We start from the raw sequence: 22,983 nt of genomic DNA, 5'->3' as shown, positions 1-22,983 counted from the left end.
ATAACAAATGTACAGTCAAACTCCCTTTTACAGCAAAATAGTTACTTTTTTGTGTCGTTGTTGCTGCCCACCCAATGCAAAGAAAAACATTTACCTCAAAAGAAGAAACCTAGTTTCTTTCAAACTTTAACTCTGCAGGACTTTACTGAGAAGCAGTTATCACACCAATCCAGCCACAAAGGACACAAATATATAGCAATTATAATCTTTACATTCTTCGTTGAATAAAAAATTTCACTTACTTTGAATGAATATTTGCCTGGGTGTGTTTGTTTGGTTTTGCCTCACAGAAGAAAAAGGAGGACTGATGGAAAAAGCTGTCATTTGACCTGTATTTTATTTGACCTTCATGATATCTACATAAAATTCAAACCTGCATCTTAATCTCAAAATCTGAAGCTACCTTCCTTTTCTGAGTCATCCGTGCTGTCTCCCACAAAGTGGGGTAGCAGAATGAGTCACCCAGCTTTAGCTTCTTTCTTTCTTTGGTTTCCATGGCCTGTTCTGTTGTTAAACAAGGTTTAAACACTCTTTATTTAGCTTTTCCCCTATATGGTGCTTCTGCTAGAAATGTGTATCTCTGAAATCTTATTCCCCTTACTGAGACACAAAAAAGAAAAAAAGCCCTGCTTTTTCTCAGTGGAAGCATACAAGATGCTTATGGTGGAGGATGCAGAGGAACCGATCAGGGTCTATGACCAAAAAGAGATGAGCCGTAGGGATTGCCTAAGTATTTTGCAGTTCCTTCCGCAGAGGTTCTGCTTTAACCCTATGAACCAGTTGTCATGTTTATAATTTGGCGGCAGCTCACAATTCTCATTAGTGGTTTATATGCCTACTGGCTTGTGTTTCCAGGCTTCACAATTCTTATCCCTAGCATTTGCTCTCCCAAGACAGCTTTTCAGTCCCTATCCAAGCCTCTGGTTAACTGCAGGCAAATTGTATGTTCACGTTCTTTTCCACAGGCCTGCCCTCATTCCAGCTGCATCCAGTGCAGATGTGAGAAAGGTCTACAGACACTGTGTGTGATGAGTAGAGTAAGTACAGCTAAGCACAGAGCGTTTAGTGGGAATTTGCCCATATCATGGCAGCTTTAAGCAAGCATAGATTTGTGGACAGTGCGACCCTAGGCTTGGGCAAAAGACCATGCACATCAACATATTTTTGACGGTACACTTAGGTGAATCTGAATTTGGATTTTATGCAGACATACGTTGAAAATGTCTGGAAGATAAAAAGGGAAGTGTGTCTGTTACTTCAGCTTAGACTTTGTTTATGCTAAATTCCTTAATACAAAAGACAGAATTAATACAAAGGATAGACAAAGATAGACTTAATTCAGACAGACATCGGATGCTAATAACAAGGGCTTGAAAGTAGAGGAGAATTTGTAACCTGTTGTCAGAATATTCACAAGTTCCAAATTTCTCCTTTAGATCTGTGCATTTCCTGGAGCCTGCAAAAATCTGCTAGCTTTCAAATGGAGCATTTGCTACTTACAAATATCTAAACATGCATCAATTCTATTTTGAATATATTGTAGCTGGCATCTGGCACTTGATGTGCCAGCAGCAATCACACTGGTATAAATTTTATAAATTCTCCTCATCTAACTACACAGCAGGATGCCTGGGGACCATGATGATAAGAAATGTGAGCATATTATTCCACAGAGGAGAAAAAGAATTAATCCAGGACACAGAAAATTTAGTTCTGGCAGGTGACATTCACTAGACTGTTAGTGAACATTTTCTTCCAGTGACAGTGCACATTTTGTGTGCAAATCCTGGTCCTGGGACTACGTAGTTTGTATTGAACGTGTGTGGCAGAGAGGTTTCTGACAGAACTGTCATAATCTCCCATTTTGAACTCTGTAGGATGTGAAGTGGAGGGGAGCAACTGTATAACCTCCTACCCCCACCATCTGTGCAAAGCCCTGGGCAGGGAGGCAGGTAGTAAGCCATGGAAATTGTATCTCTTCCTATGGTCTCCACCCAGGCACGGCCAGTTTGAACGTCCTCTTCTTGCACTAGGGAAAGAAACCTGGGAGTCCTCACACTGAGCAAATTCCCATTGAAGTCAGAAGGTAATTCAGTTTTCAAATCACATTTTCTACATTTGATATTTCATTGCTTATGAAGAATATGAAATAACTGAAAGTTTGGGAACATGACTGTACCTCAATATCCAGTCTCTCGCTGCCAGCCTCACTGTAAGATTTTATTAACCTAATAATTACTCTAGATCTGCAATAAAATGAATCAGAAGCATCTGGTCCACTTTTGAAAGTTCTTTGTGTAAAGGAATTGAATGAATTTTCATTGCCCATAGTTCACACAGTTGCAACACAACTGAAATCCACACTAATAATCAGACAGGACTCAAAATCAATGTAGACAGTCTTGCAGGATATTTAGAGTTTCAGTTCTGACTTCTCAGCTATCCCCTGTGAAAATACCAGAGGATACCATAATATTGTCTTACCTCAGTGATTTCTATTGAGTCTAGTAAATTTGTTCTTTCAGTAAATTCCCAGTTCTTGAAGTCTTGGTACTGAGTTATCACCAGCAAATATCTAGCCTTGGGATTGCATAAAAGGGAATGAAAACAGAAGGTGAGGGGACTCAAAACCAAAGCCAAACATGAAAAGGCTGTCAGCTGTCTGGTTTTCAGACAATTGCACAGCATTTGAGCCCACCTCATAACTTCTACATCTCTTAAATTGCTGGCAGTGTTGGCTCCTCACAGAAAAGAACTCTTCCTCTCTAGCAGGTTCAGTTCATTCTTGTTGAGCTCAGTGTAAAATGGTCTTTGACAACAACAGTTTGGAATGCTATCCAGATGGCTATACAGTTTTTATACCGTTTTCATATAGGGGAAAGTCAAATCTACCAGAGTCACAGTGAAAAAAGCAATGGCAGGATCAACAAGGGAGCATTGATTGGCCCACAAGCCCTTCCTTCTGGACAGCTTTGAGATCATTTTGTTCACAGTGACTTAGAAAAGCCTCTGGATCACCACACCTGGCCAGACAGGATCTTCTGGCCCATTGCGGCAGCAGGGCACTGTCACAGCCCGAAGGTGCTACCTAGGACCAAACTGCATCTGATCAAGCTACATGTAACCTTTGCATCATCAATGGGCATGCTGAGCTGGGCAAATTGGCTGGGCTGGCAGAGCAGTTTAAAATAGACACATTTTCCTGGAGGCAGAGTTTGTGAAATGTAGTCTGGGGAATTTAATATTTCTGTCAATTTTTTCATTTTGTGTCTCCTTGCCACCTGCTTCAGTTTACTGTTTCAGTAATAACATGCAGCTAGGTGGCTGCTGTTATTAAAGCTACAGCTAGGACAATGGTAAAAATTTTAGATGTTTATTTCAGCGTATGTTTAGTGCCTTCATTCATATTCATATGTCTTGTCACATTTTTCCAGGCATACGCTGACAGTATATTTAGGAATCTGAAACAGACATAGGCAGCAGGTGGGATTTTTAAAGGCACCTGAGACAGTTAGGCAGCTGGCTCTTACCAAAACGATATACAACATTCAAAGTATAAAAGAGGCCTTCTCTTACAGTTAGTGATATCACACTAAAGACTTTCCAGGACATGGCTGTAGGGAGGTGGAAGAATGGGATGACAAATGTTATATATGACAAAAAGGTGTCAACCAAGATACTTGAAACTGAAACATAGTGAGACATGGCTGCTCTTAATTGAAGTAATTTTGATGGATACTGTTTTGGGGTATAAGATCTCCTCACTTTCCCTTGCAATTTCCAACCTGATAAAAGGACAACACAAATTTTAAGAATTCTGATAACCTCAGTGCAATACTAATTTGGGCTGCAATGCAGGATTTAATTTCTTTCCTTTGCTCTCAGCTCCAACTCGGAGCTAGAAATATCAACTAATAACTATCTGCAGGAAAATTGATCAGAAACATTTGGTTCACTAATGTCTTAGTTTGGCTTCTGAATATATTGATTACAGAATCAAGTGTATTTTTATTGCAAGGATCACATGATTAGTCTTAGGTGCCTCAATCATTTTTGTTATTAAGATCATTAACCTATTAACCTAACCAAACTTCCTAAGTTGTAACTTCACCATATTTCAAAGCAGAAGGTATAAGAAATTTCAGGATTTTAATACAATAATCCTACCTGAATGGATTCTAAGTGAGCCCTTCTGTCAATTTGGTTGTAGTTTGACAAATTTTTGAACTTAGCAAATTCTTAAAACCAAATCTAATTTTAAGTACTTGGCTACTTCCATGTAGGCAGGTGCTTAACATAGACTTAACTTGGCCAACTGAGTCTTGGCCTTTATGAATCAAGTCTGAAGATTTGATTTCAGATACTGGTGTTGGAGAAGACCTTGGAATGCTGAAGGCTAAATCCTGACTGGCACAAATTTTACCTTTACAGGAACCACATCTATTGAATTTGGCTCTTGATAAGCTTCATAAAACAGGAAAATAACTTCATGTAGTGCTTGCATCTGAATAGTACAAACCTTTCTTAAAACATTTCCCAGTACCTAAAGCCAAGTACATTTCTGTCAGAAAGGCATCTTTAGCATATGAGCATTTTTAAACTTGATATTTAGACAAAAGCAGTATATTTGCAATACCTATCACTTGTTGAAGGCCAAAGTCAAGTTATGCCTTGGTTAGTATATGCAAATGACATAATTTGCAAAACCGACCACTGAGTCGTGATAGTTTTCACAGTTTGTAAGAAGAAAAGATTTTTCAGATATGTCATTGATTAACCATGTACACCTTGCATTAAACCTTAATAAAGAACTTGCCTAATAGGTATGTAACATCTCATTGGAGACTGGTAGTCAATGACATCTAGATCTTCACCAAAAGCACAGAACTACTTATAAATAACCTTAGCACTCAAATTAATAAATTAAAATGACAGAATATTGTTATATTATTATTAGAAAAAACAAAAGCACTCACCTCAAACACAGAGAATCACATCAAATCATTGTTAAAGAAAGATACAAATGTTTTGAGTAGCATCATATAAGAATTCAAATGACTTAAGAAAGATAAAACGCTTTTGATATCAATGACACTGAATAATGCTTTTAAAAATTATTTTATGTTCAATTTCCAAGTTGGAATACTAGTTGCTGAATTCAGACTCCTTCCATTGTTAACCGGGATAATCTACCTGTAGTCCCAATAGTTGTGCTTCTTAGGTAAAATCAGAAATAAGATTCCTAATATTAATTTTCACAAGAAATTGAGACTGCTGAATTCTATTTTTATCTGAACAACCACAATTGGTATTTTTCATCTGGTAAAAACTTATGGCACAGAAGATAGTTCTATATCATCAACAGACTGACTTGAAAAATATAAATATAGACTGTATTTTTATATATAATGTGTATATATACACTATCAATATTCACATTAGAGAATCTGAACAATTTTATTGAAATCACTTTTTCCGAAAACCTTCTGCTGTGACTTCATGTCTACATAAAGCATTGAGAATTTCCAAGCGTACTGTGTGAAATGGGGCTCCTTAAACCAAAAGAAAACATACTGGTGAATAGGTGAATATGCTATCTTTTTTAATATACATGTTCTTTCAAATCTGCAATTTCCACCAGTTGTAGCTTGCAAATTACAAAACCTAAAATAGTTATCTGGAGTCAGTGTTTCCTTTCAGCAGGCTGCTGCAGGCAGAGTTCACTCCCAGAAGAAACTATTGGCAAATTATTCTCAAGATGATGATTGATGAGATGACTTATGCTGTCAAAGACACGATCTTTTGTACGAACCTTCAAAAAAAGGATGCAAGAAGATAGATTAAAGAGCAAAATACTTTTTCCCTTAACTTTGCATAAAATTCTCTAAGAATAAAATGGCACAATTAGTCATGTTTTAGAGACTGACCTCTCTTCCATCAAAATCAGTGGAAATTTGGCATTTCTGGAGTTTTGCTTCTGTTTTGTCTCCTTTTTCCACTATCTCCAAACAGATATTTTGCATGCTACCTGTGGGCCAGTCTACTACTATTACGCTTTCTGAATAGGTCTGCTTGAAAACTTTGTGTAAGTCAGACTGTAAGTCAGATTTTTAGATGACAGTTTCTTCTTCAAGAGGCCTGCTTCTTTTAAGTGTTTTCACCTTTTTCATTAGAAAGAGCTGTCCCTCCAGAGATGCCAGAACGCAACTCTTCTCTGTGCACCTCAGCAGCTTTGTACTTTCCTTAACAAACACCTTCTTCTTCAGGTGCTGGAAAATGCCCTTCCCCAAAAGCGATCCAGACACCAAATGTGCTTGGCTTGGGTTTGCCCTGTGCTGCACGGTACACCCCTTTGAAACTGAAACATTTCAGGGCAGGGGATGTCATTGTCTAGCTCATTTAGCAGCCCTATGCACCAGCATATTGCTAAGTAAATTATTACACCCATGACAAGAGGAAACTGATATTGCAAGGTAAAATGGTCAAAAATCAGGACAGGCCAAAACCTGATCTATATTACAAAACAATCTTTAATTATTTAAACACATCTTCACAAAACATTTCCTTCCTATGTTTAAAACAAATTAACCATATATCTTCCATCAGCAGAGGAGAGGTCCTCTCAAGCTAATGTCATGCTGCAGTACAACATTGTATTGGGATGGCTTGACACTGCCTCAAGCAAAAGCCTGTTAACACTGCTCTGAAGTTTTCCTTGAACTTTTCTCAGAAAGAGAGGACAACTTTTCTTAAAACTTTCCAGAGTCAGCCTATGGTGTGGTGGGCACGTCACTTGAAATATTTCAGTCTTCATCACTGAGTTCTGGCAAAACTGCTAGAAACTTAGCACAGGCTAAAAAAAGAAACAAACAACTTCCACAACTGAGCTATCTGCTCAGTCCTCATGTAGCTGCGTCACTGAAGAAAATGAACAGGCTCTCACGATTTCTGAAACATACTGCTTTGAAACATCACTTTCTATAATTATTGAAAGCTATAATTTCAAAATGAAAAGACATCTTTAAAACAGCAGTAACTTTCCCTGTCTATATTTATATTAACACATTTTCAGTCCATTCAACTCAGCTAAGAGTTTTCTCATCATAAGTGGTATGCTCTGCCATCACCAGAATTCAAGCCCTAATTCTAAATCCAGCAAAAATCCTGCAGTCCTCCATTTTAAACATCCTTTACCTGAGCCAGAGATCTTTTTATTTTTGTCAGTGGCATGAGAGCAGAAGCAACTGGACAGTTAGCTCTGCTCTGAAAACACACCCTTAAAAGCTGTAAAGTGTCACTGGGTAATTTGGGAGTCAAATGAATTTTCAGGCAGCCTTTGTGTGAATTTTTTTTTTTACAAACGATCACACTGAGGCTATGCAGAAGAAATGCAAGTTGCTGGCATGCTGCTGCAGCTGGCCACACGCTGGCATTTTATTGACAATTCTCCACTCTGACAAGTCACAAATAGGGCTGCTCAGGGTCTGTGTCAGGATCCCACAAATCATAGACAGCAGCCTAAAGACAGCCACAGAAAAGCTGTTGTTATCAAGCAACGCTTCCTGAGCAAGGAGCTTCAGAGCCATTTGGGCCACAATGGCAGATCACAAGTAGCCTCGGGGAGGGGGTAGGTGCAGAGAACAAGCAGGTCCCTATTCAAGGACGTCAGCAAATTAGTGCTGCTCATAGGGGCAGTGCAGAAAAGATGGGGGGTGTCTGTCCTCCACCTACAGGAGGAAAATGTCCCAGGAGTCATCACTGGGCCCAAGTACTCCATGCCAGTCATCAGAGCAGCAGAGCTGCCAGAGGGACATAGCATCCTTTTACTTGCTGCGTCACATAGCAGGATTTTCCTTGGAAGTAGCTTGTAACAGCTATTTGTGGGTTTATGGTGAAGGGAGAATTAGGGGGCCCTGCTGCAGGAGTACAAAACCGCTGGCAATAGTTTAGCAAAGGAAGCCACCCCCAGGAGGCATGGGGCCAGTCCCCCAGGCTCGGTGTACCTGCCAAGCTCAGGACTCTGCAGTTGGAACCTAAAAACTGCAAACCCGTTCTTTGTCTGCCCTCATGTGGCGAATGCGATTACAACAAGTACCATGGGCATTTCTCATCGCAGCGTTACTGACTGCAGGATCGGCATAATTCGGCTGACTGTTACAGTTTTCTCTGCGGGGACAAATGCCAACAGGCCAACTCCTTTACAGGAGTTTCTTATTTTCTCTGGGGTTTGTCATCTAAAGTTGTCCTTCACAGAGGAAGAGGAGTTGCCCACTCTCAGCTACCAGGAGCCAAGAATAAAACATGGTGATGCTTTCATTTTCTCAGGTGAGACTAAGCCTCCCAAGAAGCAGGACGGGACAGGGCAGCTGCAAATAACTGGAGCACCCTTGCCTTCTCCATCCTGCTGCTGGGAGGGTCCCCTTGTCACTAAGGGAGTCCCTGTGCAGCAAGGACATGGAGCACGTTTACACCGGTTCTCCCCTTGTCTTAGGTGCAGGAAAACACAAAGGGCCTCGTCCATAGCCTAACTGACAGAGTTGTCATGTGGAAATGGCTGAACTTGCAGAGCCACCTGCAGCTTCTCAGCAGGAAGGATAAAGAAGTGGCCTAGCTGCACTTCTGACTAAGACTGTACAGCAGTGGCCAAAGCTTGAACTTTCTGGGAATCAGGTCCCTAAGGCACCCTGCAATGGGCAGAAATCATGCAGTGGGTCTTCTGCAACACATTAGGGAGAGAATTAGAAATGTGATGGCATACTAGAGATATGAATAAGTTGTAAATAAGTTTAAACACATTTAGAGAAAATATGAAGTGCCAGAAACTTCCTGTGTTACTGAAGAATCAGCACTTACAGTTCCTTCTGGGTCCACCAAAAGAAGATGCTTGGCTTGTCCATTGTGCATGCCTGTCAGCACATAGGAGCCGGGATTCGTGGTACTCTTCCTCACGAGGAAGTCTCCACATTTCTTTAACAGCTGTTCTGCTTCTTTCCTGCTCATCTCTCCTTGATACCATGGCTCTGTACTCAGCTCTTCAGCTACAGTCCAGTCAGATGCTCTGGATAAAAGAGGACTGTTGCCTCCAATGGAGGTGGATTTACTCAACACAGCCTCAGACGTTTGGTTCTTGAGGGCATCTTCAAATGGTTCTGCTTGTGGAAATAGGAACAAAGGCAAAATCATTCATAGGTAAATCATGTTACCCAATGGTGATATTCCACTCATTTTTGAAAGGATCTATTTTGTGTTACAGCCACTTCCTTTTATCTTTATGAAAAAATGAGGGAAGATACACTACTAGGCCTACTGATTTATGGATTATGTTAAGAGTTGAATATGTTAAAAATTTATGTTATACACAGAACGATGCTGGTAATAACCAGAGCAAACCTTGGCAAAAGGTTTTGAAAGGTAGTGATTTTGTTTCGGTAACGGCTATTGTCAACAGTTGCATTTATATGCCCTGGTAATGGGCAGAGCTCTCCTTTTGTCTTGCCATGTACACCAGACAGTTTCATTTCCAATAAATTGCATAACATGGGTACTCAATGTCATTATACTCATATTTGGTCTCTCTTCAAGCAACATACACATTTAAAAATTATCCGTTTCTTCAGCCTAGTGTGTCTAGAAGGGATCAGTTGCCCTTATCATTCAGCCTACCCCTAGACTCCACCTAGGAAAGGGACTTAGCAACATAGACACAATCTAAAACCTTTACCGTGATTTACCTAGCTGAAATTAGCCTCAGGGAAGCAACTTTTAAACCTCAGCTAAATCCTGAACTCAGTGTTACTTTCTGTAGAGTGAAATGAAAAGATGTGTCATTACAGGTCCCAACAGTCTTACAGAAATAGTAAATGGGTCAGTGCACACTTCATTATATGCTGTACTGACCTATCGGAAGCTATTTTCCCTTGCAAGACCTTCATCTGGCCAACTAGCACATATTAAAAACATATATTGTTCTGTGCCCGCTAGACTTGCTAAATGACATCTGCAGAGCAATACCATGTAGCAATTCACCATCTCTAAACAGAATGCTTAGATGTGAGAAGTACGTAGTCATGTTTGCATGGGGCCACAGAGAGGTTAATTTATCTCAGAGAAATAGGGTAAATACTGTGCTGTCACAGCTTGTTGATACTCAGATAATTCTCAAAACCAGCTCAAGTATGTCTTCACTACATTGCAGTCTGCACAAAGCCCAACACATGTTTAGCTTGACAAACAACTCACTTAGGGCTAGTTGACATATTTTAATACTACTTTTCCCTGATGATCCAATAGTTAATAAAGATTAATGAAGGCTGGAAGACAGAAGATGAGAAATCAATTTTCCTGATTTTTAGGAAAAGAATGTGTATAAAATACAGGTAAGCATGTGCACATTTTAAAGGCACAGCATGCTAGAAATCAAGGTTAACATCCCTGATTTCAGACAGCAAAATTTTCTCATTTCAGATTTATGTTCACAGATCAACTTTCTTCCCTCACCCTTTCTTTTAATCCAAAATCTCCCTAAACTGTGGAAATAGAGCCATATCTGAGCAAAACCATGCCAGGGAGACAGTTTTATGTATACTGAGATAACAGAAATGTAGGTATGATATTTTACAAATAGCATTTGGGGACCAACCACTTTGTCTCACTGCCTTTTAATTATGTGAACTGAATTAAAAAAAATTGTGTGTCAGCAATTGATTGGAAGTAGGAAGAATAAAAAAAAAAAACAAAGAAAATTTTCTGTACTTCAAAATGCTTTCCCTAATTTCCTGTTAAGTATCTCTTTAAGGCTGAGAACAACGCGTATCAGTAGCACCAACACCAAATTATGACTGATGATTAAACCATTGTCTTATGGCTATGGCTGTGATTCTGATGTTGGGAAAGCTGGCTTCAAAGTTGGAACAGATAACTAGATAAGACAGTAGGCCTATCCAGAGCAAGGCATAACATAGCCTTTTAATTTTCCTCCCAGCTTCCTTGTTGCACAAAGTCTTTTCAGTATGCGTTGTCTTCCTAGTAACATATTCGTAGGACAGGCTGGAGTTAATTTTCCAGCCATTCACTGCTTCACTTTCCTGCATGACAAGCCTCCTGATGTATTTTCCTTCTGACATGGTCATGTTAAGGACAACGTAGACTGCAACTCAGCTTAACTCAGATGTAATACAAACTAGCTTCAGATCTTCAGCCATTCTTATTTTAACTTGGTCAGATATGGAACCACCATATGAAACCACTAAAATTCACCATAACTCCACCAGGAATACTAACATTTTGAGAATTTTCAAATTCTTTTTATACAGAGCTAATACATAAACATATTGGTTTGCTTGTTGGAAAGGGAGTGAATAGGAAATGAACTCACTCATGTCAAACAGATCTTTTCCTGGGCTGCTCTCTTTGGTATCATCTGCTGTTCCACTGATGGTGCTTTCAGCATCTGCCTGAAGTGCCAATAGAGCTTCTATATTTATATGCTGGGTGTTCACGTATGTTGGCATCTCTGCTGTTTTGGTTACTTGTGATTTCCCTTCTAGCATACTACAAATATCCAGAGATCCTAGAAAATTCAAGACTTTTTTTCTTCTTTTTGGTATTTGACAGAACAGGGTTGTTATAATGACCAAATAACATCACACCCCATCACCACAGGTTTAAAATTCCCTGGAATGGGAGATCTAAAGTCAATAACTGCAGGATTTAGTAGAAAGAAATGTTGATGAATGCATTCAGAACTGTGTTTAAATGAGGGTGTGTGTGTGTGTGCGCTATTATTCAGGACAAAAGGAAAATTTTATAAATAAAGACTGTCAGTTTCAAAATTGATATTTAGGTGGGAAGTCATGAGAGAAGGAAATGGAATAAAATCCTCAAATCTGTGCAGATTAATAACAGATAACATATTCTCACACTTGAAAAGAAAGTGTTCCCAGAAACACAGTAAAGCTGGCACATAAAGGTGGCACATAAAGGTGGAAGGGATGAAATTTCATGCGTATGTTTTGATGTCATTTGCTTAAAATTCATAGACAACAACAAAAAGAACATTATGCATTATTTGTTATTTGGGGAGCAGAGATCATGTGCAAACTCATGCATTGTTTCACATTTTAAAAAAAGTTCTGACTTTAGGCTCTTCCTTTGGAAACTCCATCTTACCTAGCCTAGTGGGTCATATTTTATGAACAGACCGTGCAGCTTGTCTTTAAATACCATATTAAGATATGGCAAGCTAGATAGCTGAAGGTTTGGGACAACTCTATTTATGAACTATCCTGCAAAAGATAAAATTTTATGAAGGTGTGCATTTAATAATCTATCCAGAGGTAATTACCAAATACTTTTCAGTGATTCATTGACATCAATGCTAAAATTCAGACAAAGGGCATCTATCAACAAAGTGTTCATTGCCTTAAGACTTTGAGGCATCAGACTTTCACATGCTTTGCCTACCCAAGACCTCCTGCAATATTACAGGTAAAACTAGCAACACTCACCTTGCTTAACAGGCCCATGATGCCAGTCTTCATTGAATTTGTCTCTTAAGTGACGACTCTGGTAATAGATTTGCTCTCCCACTCCTGCTGCAGACTAGAATGGATGCATGTGCACAGAAATTTTCAATTACCTTTAAAATGCTCAGATATCTTATAAGTGGCTCTGACAATTTCGTTGGTCGTATTCTGTGTATTCCCACTTTAATTTCCAATTCATCATGGTGTCAGAGTATGTATCTCACAAATGCATTTGTGTAGGAGTAAAATATTACTGGTGACCTTCATGTAAACTTCCCTGCTTCCTGCTTTTATTAACCCTCACAATCCCAAATGATGTATCACCTCCTCCACGAGATTTGCCGTCTCGTAGCAAGCCCTGACAAACCATGTCTGGGAAAAGTGTTCCACAGAAACACACCCGGGACCAGCAGATGCTCCCAGCACCCTCCAAAGCCTGAGCTGAAAGACTTACATTGGTACCAGGGGATGCACTCGGGTACTGAAGGGAAGATGATGTATACAGACAAGGCCCTTGTGGATTTAAGCAGAGTTGTGCTGGATCTGAAAAATACTCTTAGGTGGCTATGTTGATAGTGCAGTCAAACTTCGCACAGCAACACTGTAGAAATATGCAAGCTGACCTCAATTCAACGTGAGGTGGAGAACCTACCTAGGAACCTGGCTGAATACTGATGGCTACTGCATTATTAACATAATGAACGGTTGATAACGACTGCACTAGATTCTCCATCAAATCTTTCCCAGTTAGTGTGCACTATTTGATGCTCTCTGAAGCAGACATGGTTTCTACAAATGTAGTAATGCTCAGTGGATTTCTGTTCCTTGAACCTGTGTAATATATTAACACTATGAGGAGCTCACCTCCTTTTGTTTGTTCTGAACCTGCCTAATTTATTGCCCCCTAGATCTTCCATGCCCATTCAATAGGTAGCTGGCCACAGGTGAATGGCAAGCTACAGTCCCAATGTATCTATTTTAAAATATACATTTTTAAAAAATTTTGGATCCATCAGCAGGAGGGCAGACATGCAACTGCACTGACCTGAGCTGTATCTGCAACACTGGGGAGTCTTGTTTTGAGCCTGACATCAATGAAGCCGCCAGGTGGGGGGATTTTATTTGGGATGTTGTTGTAATAAGGATGTTCTCTTGTCTCATTATCTTCCTCTATCCATGGCTCATCAAAACTCTGCACCCTGTAAGAAAGTGAGTGCTTTATTTTGCCCCGTGCTTGCAAAGGACTTACAGACTTAACAGCATGTTTAGACTGCCTGTCAGGGAATCACTATTGTACATTATTTTGAAAATTCAACTCCCATTGTAAGTCAGGAAGCAATGATGGATCATGTAGCAGACCCCCTCCGTTTAGACAAACTTGCTCCAAACCTCCTGTGCAGTGGATTAAATCCTTTATGCTGAGTAAAGGATGTTTTTACTTAGCTTCAAAGACCAGTATAAACTGCATTAACAAATGATTTTATTTAACCTTACAGTAGCATTTTTAATATTATTATTTGATTGATTGACTAAGCCCTAAAATTTGTCTTTAATTATGGTTGCTCTATCACCAGTATAAATCTGGAAGAACTTCCCAAAGTCAAGAGATCAGATCCGTGGTTTCAGTCTACATTTAACAGTCATTTACAGAAGTCTAAAGTGAGTACAGAATGCTTCCAGATTAGTATAGTAGCATCTTATATTTACCATACGCTAATTTCACTCTGATATAAGAGATTATACAGGGCACCAGCTCACTGGGATTTATACTAATGTTAGCAAGCATATAGCAATCCATGTCAAAAACACAGCTCACCAGAATGCTCTATCACAGCCTTTTAAACATACACAAGCAAACAGATTTTTTATCCTTCAGAGAACAATGCAGTCAAAGCCTGTGTACAATACATCATCTTTCTAAAAACTTCACCCTGGCTAATATCAGAAATAGTGAAACATCTCTAGTCATTTTGGAAGCCCAGCAACTCTAGCTTACTTCATCTAAATTGACAGAGCTGCTATGAGAGTAACAACAATGAGGAAACGCCACAAATAACATCCATTCTTGGCCATCCAACTCTGCCTACTAACTACAACAGAAAATGCATGATCATTTCAATAAGTTAACTGTGAAATCCATATTTAGCCCATTCTTTTAAAATGACTGTGGAACTTTCACATTCATTAGACAGGCCCTGCTTTGCTAATTTGGGACAAATCTCCTTTTAAAGTATTTAAATCCTATCCATCTCCAGCAACTTTGTCCATGGCACATTTTATCAAAAAACACAAAGCTAAAGAAGATCCTTTAGCAGTCTTCTGCAATCATACTCACCTATCATGGAAAGTAGGTATCTTAGAGGGGCATCGCAAGTATTGCTTGAATCGAAGCTCAAATGCCTGCCCTATGGTGCTGATGACATCCTGAGCCAGGCCATCACAGCATTCCAGTATATGACAAGCTAAATGAAAAAGATTTGACACATGCACATTCAAATAATTATTTATGTTATGGTGGGGTGCAGTAATCTATGTCAAAACACCCACATGACAGGCATAGTTGCCCTATTCATGGTGTGCACATATCAATAAAACCCAAATCTGCCAAAGAGAATTTCAGGCAATGTGGTCTTTTTAAAGGTTAAATAAAATTGTTCTAGTGTGTAGCTGCAATACACAAGATGACAAATCAGTTCCACAATCTTAACAAGTCCATAAAGACAGGAAATCTCCTAAAATTTCACTTGTTATTATCTGAATGCAATAGATTATATGAGAATTCTGAGTTTAAAGTTGAAATTATAAAAATATTAGTAGATGGTAACAACAACAAAACAAAGCTCTCTTTGCTTTCCTCAACTTCATCCCCACTTCAGTTTTATGTCTAATCACCCCAAGTTTGCAAGTTGTTCACTTCCTTTGAGTTTCCAGAATTTCCCAAATTTCAGGCTGAGGGAGGAGCGGTAACTAGGATCCTTCCTAGATTCCAGACCCTGGTCTAATTCGAGTAATACAGAGGCTGGCGCCTTTTCCTGCTTGTCTGTATGGAGATGCTCCCAGCAAGCTGAAGGATGACTGAGGAGCATAAAGCCAGGACCCCAGTTAAATCCAGCACTCCCCCACGTGCCACCTCTCTGAACCCACAGTTGACAGAGGCACTAAGGAGGGAAGCTGGCAACACAAGCTCTTTTCCTATAGGAGACGGAGAAACCATTATCAGCTTTATCCGAGCAGTCAAATCCACCATGGTTTTAAATTGGAGGTATCATCTTATGTGACAACTTAAACAGGCAAACCTGTGAAGATTTAACCCAACACTGCAGGAACATAGATAGGTGTTAAGACCTGGAAGCTAAAAATCTGAATGAACATCTTGGTGATATTCAGAAAAGCCCAGGCAAGTTCATTTTCCATACTTAGTGCTGGACAAGCACATGGTCTATTGGCTAGAGCCTGGATTGGATTTGAAACTCTGGTTCTTTTCCAAGCCCTCCACAGTACAGTGGGACCTTGTTCAAAGTTACTAATTTCTGTCACCCCTGACTGCTTTAATAACCCAAATATAAATTCTTCAGCTGAAAAACTGCATTTTAGCACATGCCCAGTGTCCAGCTCAGTGGAATCAAGTGCTTTGAATGCCAGTGTCCTACAAATAAGGATTGGTCATGACATTTGTGTGACATAATTTTGGTTAAAGCAATATAGGGAGGCTCAGGAGGTTTAACAATGACTTTTCAGAGGCTGGTCTGCTGGACAGACTTCTGAAGAGGCCAGAATAAAGGACCAAGAAGCCTCCAGTTATGCAGGTATGGGATGATGAGGGCACCAAGCTATCTCTCCCTCAGCAGCAGCAGTACCTCATGCAGCATGAGATGGCACCAGTCACAGTGCTACCCTGCTAAACAGATCCAGTGATGCTCTCTTCCCACCTTATAGCATCTGCTGTGCTGACCAGCAGGCTGAGGCAATGCCTGATTCAGGGGAAATGTGCTTAGCTGCATGTTGAAGTGGATTCAGCAGCCAAGACCAGGACCTCCATGTGTTCAAAGACAGAGGTAGACATCACTGGCTAGCAGCAGGATATTTGCTGTTTACCCCCTCTGCACTACTGCTGCGGTCAGTGAACAATCATCCACCAGAGAAGGTGAAGACTTACCTCCGTGAATGTGGACTGAAAGTGGTTAGGCCAAACAAAGCTATAATTTTTGCACTCTACAACTAGAGTGGGGATTGAAAGGGGCTAGTTTAGCTCACTGCTAAACCTGTCTGGAGCTGAAACGAAGCATGAATCATTAAGTAGTTTTGGTAGGTGACATAACGAGTAACCTGTTTCCTTGGATACATGAATGGACTTTCAGCAGGTAGGAGATGTGCTTCTTGTAAAAGTATGAGAAGGTTTAGCTCACACAGAGATGATTTCTTCTGAATGTTACAGTGAAAGACAGTCAGCCTTTAGTTTGCTAGTTCCAGAATATAAAGCCTGAAGAGATCTTTTCCGTCCTTGGGCAGAAATGAGTTTAATATGCAAGTGAAAGCTGTACTACAGCATCTGTGCTAGTGTCAATAACAGCAGCAGTAACATTTTCACTAGATACAGAAGTAAATTCAAATTCACTTCTGAAGTAATTTGCAGATAACACAAAGGCTGACAGAATAGCTACTGATGGCGAAAGAGGGCAATCCAGACCCCTTGGTAAACAAGACCTTTTAAAAAAGTGTATTTTAATACTGGTCACATACAAAGTCACTGATCCGCAAACGACTGATGTAGACACATGATTGGGGAAAGCTCTCATAGAAAGCTGTAATGCAGAAGGCTTAAAGATCTCAGCATGAAAGAATTTCACATGAGATAACAGTGCTTCACTCCAGCAAAAAGGGCTTATGAGAAACAGGCTAATGATGACCACAAAAGAAAGTAAGAATAGGAAGGTGCACACTGTATTATAGATTGCAAACATTAATACTAGATTACTCCCAACAATAACTGGCATAATCTGCATTTTTAAAACAATGAAGAAAAATGAAAGAAGGAGGAACAGAAATTATCTGAAGGATGGAGGATGTGCACTGCAGCTGGAGATCTACAGAGTTCACTCTGTCAAACTTTTCCTTAAGAAAACCGAGAAATTACTTGAACTAAATACACCACAGGAAAACAATACCAGATGCTTAGATGAAGCCGTGATCTCAGGATAGACTAGCTCAACAATGACCAGTGATAGAAAGCTAAGGCTAAACACATTCAGCTTAGATATAAGGAACATAGTTAGTCCATGAAACATTATTAATATAAAATCCACTCACACAGGAACAGAAAACAGAGCACAGATCTTCCAACCCCTAAAGTCCAAACATCCAGTCTGTGATGCTGGTCCACTAATTGCCACTGAGATCTCTCAGTACAACTAGATCATTTTCCAGTTTAGCAGAAGGGTACTGCTAAAGCAGGCAGGGTGGAGAACAGCTTTGCACCATACAGCCTGCAGTCTGATGCTGGAGCCTTTCTAATGAGGGACACATCATGTTGGAACATAAAGCATGGTAAAGAACTAGACTATCTCCCTACCTCCCTTTATCCATAAGTTTTCTAGGTGTTTCACTAATATTCAGCATATTAGTGTGCTTAGTGCAAGTATTATTTATAATACTTGCACAATACTAACACTCTCAAGTCTGGACATCTCTGCACAAGGACACGATTGTGGAGGTATGCAAAACTGCTAAAGGTGACAAAATATGGAAGTTACTGAATTAGTTGTGCCCATGGTAAGGTGGCAGCTTAGGGTTTGCAGTGTTGGCATTTTGGAGTTAAAATGTCTGAATTCTGCAGAAATCCTGTTGGAAGTACATGAGTCTTTTTTTTTGGAGCCATCTTTTTTTCTCTATGAATCTATGAATAACAAATAGATTCTCAGATACATTATACTATACTTTGTATCTAGCTTTAAGACCTAGCGATGCTTTCTGCATTACGAGCGGGAATGTTTTCTGTACTTATTATTTCAGAATGTAATTTACGCTTTTTATAATTTACTTTTACTTTTGAGAATCTGAACTGTATCTTAGTCTTTAAAGACAATGAATAAGAGGTTCCCTTTTCCTGATCAATTGCTCATAAAGCAATATAACCTTGAATAAAACTTCACTGAGAAAGAGGGTTACAACCTCCAGCAAGCTGGCTCAAAAGCTCGCTATTTGGCAAGAATTTGATTCTGCCAGGAAGAATTAGGCAAGTACTGAGAAGACCTAACAGATTCAGCCGCCTCATCAGAAGACTTAGTCAGAAGACTGCTTAGTTCTTGCATAGTGATTGGATGTAGGTAAGAGTTAACTGTTGCCTAGAGGCTCACATAGCCAAGTAAGGCAAGTGTTTGATTTAAGACATAAAGAGAATCCAAGTGATATTTGAAGATGAACTACAGGCAATACCTGTTCCAAGTCTGAGAATCAACTTGCGCATGGTTGTTCCTTATTGCTACACAATCTTTCCATGATTCTGTCAAAGGCAATCTTTTTATCGGGCTGTATTTATTTTTTTCTGGGGAAGAAAAAAAACTTTACTGAATTATACCATGAATAATTCATGTTTCTCAGAGGAAAAAAGATGCCAAATAGATATTTCTAACTTACCTCTCCGATTAACAGGATCCTTAGCTACATATGCAACATAGTCAGTTGTATCCTGTCAAAAAATGAAGATATCTATAATGAATGCAAAAAATCTTTGCACTGGTCATAGCAAAAGATCACAGTCCAGAGTGAACGTATTCCTGTGGGTAGACCCTCAAATGTCTTGTTGTGCTCTACAGTTTTATGCTACTTAAACCCCATAAAAATATTTATAGGTTTTGGTACCGATCTCACCACTTTACTTTCTCCACAGTGTGACCTATTTCAGTAGAACCTAAAAATCTCTTCCAGGGCCTTTGAAATTCAATTAAACAAAAACAGTAGAATTTGGATCAGGCCTCATTTAAAAGGGAGTAGAATTACAAGTCCCTGTCTTCAAACTACCCAGAGATTTTGGTTCAGAACATGAATAATCAACTGATTCTGTGGCAGAAAGAGTGGGAGTAACAACCCTGCTCCCCAGAAATACTGAGCAGTGGTGTTTATTCATGTGTGACAAGCAAGTGTGTTTACTTTACTAACTACCGTGTCATATGGCACAGAGGTGATCAGCCACTGCTTGGCTGTGACAAGCAGTCTCCCAGGACACTCTCCCCCAGCCCATGGGCTGCTGCCACATATAAGGCAGATTTTGTGGCAAAAGATGGCTGACATCTTCTTTGGGGATTTTTTGCTTGCTCTCCTGCCACCCTCATGCTCCTGTGTACAAGCAGCACAGACTTTTATCATTGTGCAGATGAAACAGAAAGGCCAGTGCTTCCAGGAAATGTGAGGCCTGCTGGCACATCCAGAAGATGCCATATATCTTTGGATGTGATCAGAAAGTCCTGATTAGATCCAATATTTCCTGAAATGCCTGGCTAGTCAGGTATAGCTAAACATTATTGGGGAATATATAGGATACACTACAGCAGGCTGCATAATTGTACCCCCAGCCTTTCCAGGGGACTGATCCAAGACCATTGACAATTATGTCAAGATCTAATATCATAACAAACATCAACCTTCAGTTAAATATAGACTTCTTTAGCCTAGCTTTCTCTAGTACAAGCACACACCACCACCACCACCCACTCAAAACAAATCACTGTGCTGCACGTATATACAACTTCCTTCCTAAGGAGAGGGCAAGGGAAAGGATGAAGCACATTCATGGTTCTGGTGACAGATGTGCGGCCACATCACTTAATGCATTATTGGAAGGCAGTCAGAGTAATTTCTTAAGTACACATTGACTGGGCAGTGACTAGAGTGGAAGTAATCATGCATATCAACAAGTAAGAAGTTGAGAAAAGTAGCTATGTCTATGTAGCAAATAAATGAGAGTTGTCCCACAGTTGTCCATACTGTTTAGTGGTTGCTACTCTCCCTTGCCTGGCTGTGCTGGTTTCCCACATCATACTCTGAAATTCTCTGAGGGACCAGCACATGCTGGGCATTGACCCCAAGAGGCTACTGGGAGGGAAGAAAGTGAATGTGTGTATGCAAATTGCACCATGCCGTTTAGTTTTGCAGACAGAAAACAGGCCACAGGTAATTTTATTTATTAGTACAGACATAGCTAATGGTTACGCTTATTCCTGAGTAAATCATAGATCTATCTCATAGGTAGCATGGGTGTGAGAGACTGGAACGACCTACTCTTTATTTCACCTAAAACTCTCAGATTCAAGCTGACTACGATAAACCATTAAGGGCCTAAGGTAGGCACATTTCACAGTGGCTAAATTAGAAGACTCCCATTAAATGGCTATATAGGGCTGGGCTGATGCAGCAAAGTGGTCCCTGACATTCAAGGACTGTAGACAAGCATGAATGAGCTATAATTTTCACTTCAAAGAAATTGCATTGCAGAGTTAAAATTTGGAGGCAGGGCTGAAACTGAAAAACTACTGCCTTCAAGGAGCTCTGAGAGACCTGCCTTATTAGGTCTTATGAGATCCACCTCTCTGAAATTTCAGCAGGCATCTCCAAAAACAGATGCCTTGTCTAGCAGACTGGAAACTGCCACCTGAAATGACTATGGATGAAAAATACTTAGTGTATCAGAGAGCTAAAGCAGATCCAGAACGCGGTCTTGGAAGTCAACTACATGAAATGGTGTGCAAGATGTTTTGGTGGAGAGATTTTTAAGCTCCCATGTACTGACACAGCCAGAAACTAACTGACTCATTGCAAAGGGGAATATTACAAAAGCATATATGGTACTCAAGCTGTTCTCCAAGACTGTGGAACATTTCTCCAGTGGATGTATTTGGAATGATGAAGGTTATTAACACTTAGGGACTGGGAGGAAAGTTGCAAAGCTAATTACTGGCATGAATTTGTGGCAGATATCAAGAGCAGAAAAGTGGATGGAGTGACGAGTGGGGGCAGCCTCGCTTCCAAATAAACCTAACTTCAAAACTCAAAATAAGGGAAGTATTTCCTGAAGCAACATGGGTACAGATCAGTGTTGCTTGTTCAGTATGGCTTTTCTCCATCCATTTTAAATCTCATATGAAGAGATGAGCTTGTGGGCTGGAGCTCAACTGTGTTTAAGAGATATGGTTTGGTGGTGGCAGTCCTCCACCAAGTAGAAAGCATTAAGGGCTGATGAAAGTTATGTCTGGATGAGCCTCAGATGGATTAATAAAGCTGTGACTTAAATCACATCCTTGCATCTTGTCTTCTTCCTTGTGCACACAGGACAAAGGAACAACCTGCCTTATGAACAAGCTCTTGATTTAAAGTTGTGCCACATACTAGCCCACTGAGACAAGTCTGCAGAGTATCATTAGATACTCATACCTACCCTCTCCACCCCCAGAATGAGATCACCATGCAATGGTCTTACTGTGAACACAGCTTTACAAATTCACTGTCTCTGGTAGGCTTCCTTACAAGACACAATTTGATTTCTCTGGTAGCTCACTGACTCAGTAGCATGATTTTCTTCTCTCTAAAACACTTGGAAGAGCTTGTTTGCTCCAAATCCAATCTCTACTGCTGGTTCTCTCATCTTTCCTGGTAAATCACTCTATCAGTGGGCAGTGTGCAATGGTGTTTCCAGGACTCAGCATTTGGGATGGCAGATGGGGAGCGAAGAATCTTCTTACGGAGGCAGGGAACTGTGCTAATCATTCCTCTGCCCACTTCAGGAATTGTTCATTTACAGTATCCATTGCAATCTGTTGTATTTCAAAGCTGCTGTTGATCCATTTTTTGCTCCTCAAATTATTATGATACAGTGTCATTTTTCCTTCTGGAACTGAACTGAACTCAGCAGAGCTATACTAAGAATGAAGTTTGCCCTTATGTTTTCTGAGGACAGTAAAATGAACAGAGAAAGTGCCAAGGATCTTCAACTTAGCAGCGTTGAGCTGAGAGGATTAACTAAAAAGCAGGCTAGATATTACCTTACCTGTAGTACATGACTGATAAATGACAGATAATCATATGACAGAGGAAGAGACAGACTCATTCAATTAACCTAGGTATAAAAGCTTTCAAACCTCTAAGATAAGAGGTGAGTAATGTCTCTGTTTTATAACTCTCCCATTGCCTCCTGGGTGACAAATACTTTTTAAGCATTTTTAATATGCCTTTGGATGGACTGCTTAAAAAAACAGGGAAAAGCACAATAAGCAAAAGTCTGCCCTTTGATCCAAATGAACTAAAAGTGTAGGTGTATCTGAAAGCTCTGCAAAACTAGAATGGAAGACCTGGGCTTTTTCTGGGAGCCTGTCTTCAAGCTGCATGAGTGTGGTGAATACACATGAAGGCAGTATTTAGCACAGTTTTCTCAAGGTACACTTAAAGATGAGAAGAAGAAAAAATGTATACA

The 22,983-nt window shown here is 39.9% G+C and overlaps 1 protein-coding gene across 1 annotated transcript in view; it reads right to left on the bottom strand.

Annotated features, from left to right (window-relative positions):
* Positions 1-5,556: 5,556 nt before the first annotated feature.
* Positions 5,557-22,983, bottom strand: part of SHC3 (SHC adaptor protein 3) — a 59,472-nt gene continuing 42,045 nt past the window's right edge. Inside the window, exons 6-13 of the mRNA XM_054186004.1 lie at positions 19,158-19,209; positions 14,860-14,986; positions 13,566-13,723; positions 12,507-12,590; positions 11,432-11,569; positions 11,375-11,395; positions 8,854-9,149; positions 5,557-5,812 (exon numbers count right to left, since the gene is read on the bottom strand). Of these exons, the coding sequence (XP_054041979.1) occupies positions 5,684-5,812; positions 8,854-9,149; positions 11,375-11,395; positions 11,432-11,569; positions 12,507-12,590; positions 13,566-13,723; positions 14,860-14,986; positions 19,158-19,209 (1,005 nt within the window). The 3' untranslated portion in view covers positions 5,557-5,683. The remainder of the gene's footprint in view (positions 5,813-8,853; positions 9,150-11,374; positions 11,396-11,431; positions 11,570-12,506; positions 12,591-13,565; positions 13,724-14,859; positions 14,987-19,157; positions 19,210-22,983) is intronic.

Source organism: Rissa tridactyla, chromosome Z (genome assembly GCF_028500815.1).
Source record: "Rissa tridactyla isolate bRisTri1 chromosome Z, bRisTri1.patW.cur.20221130, whole genome shotgun sequence".
Lineage (NCBI taxonomy): Eukaryota > Metazoa > Chordata > Aves > Charadriiformes > Laridae > Rissa > Rissa tridactyla.
This window is presented reverse-complemented; position numbering and strand designations above follow the sequence as displayed.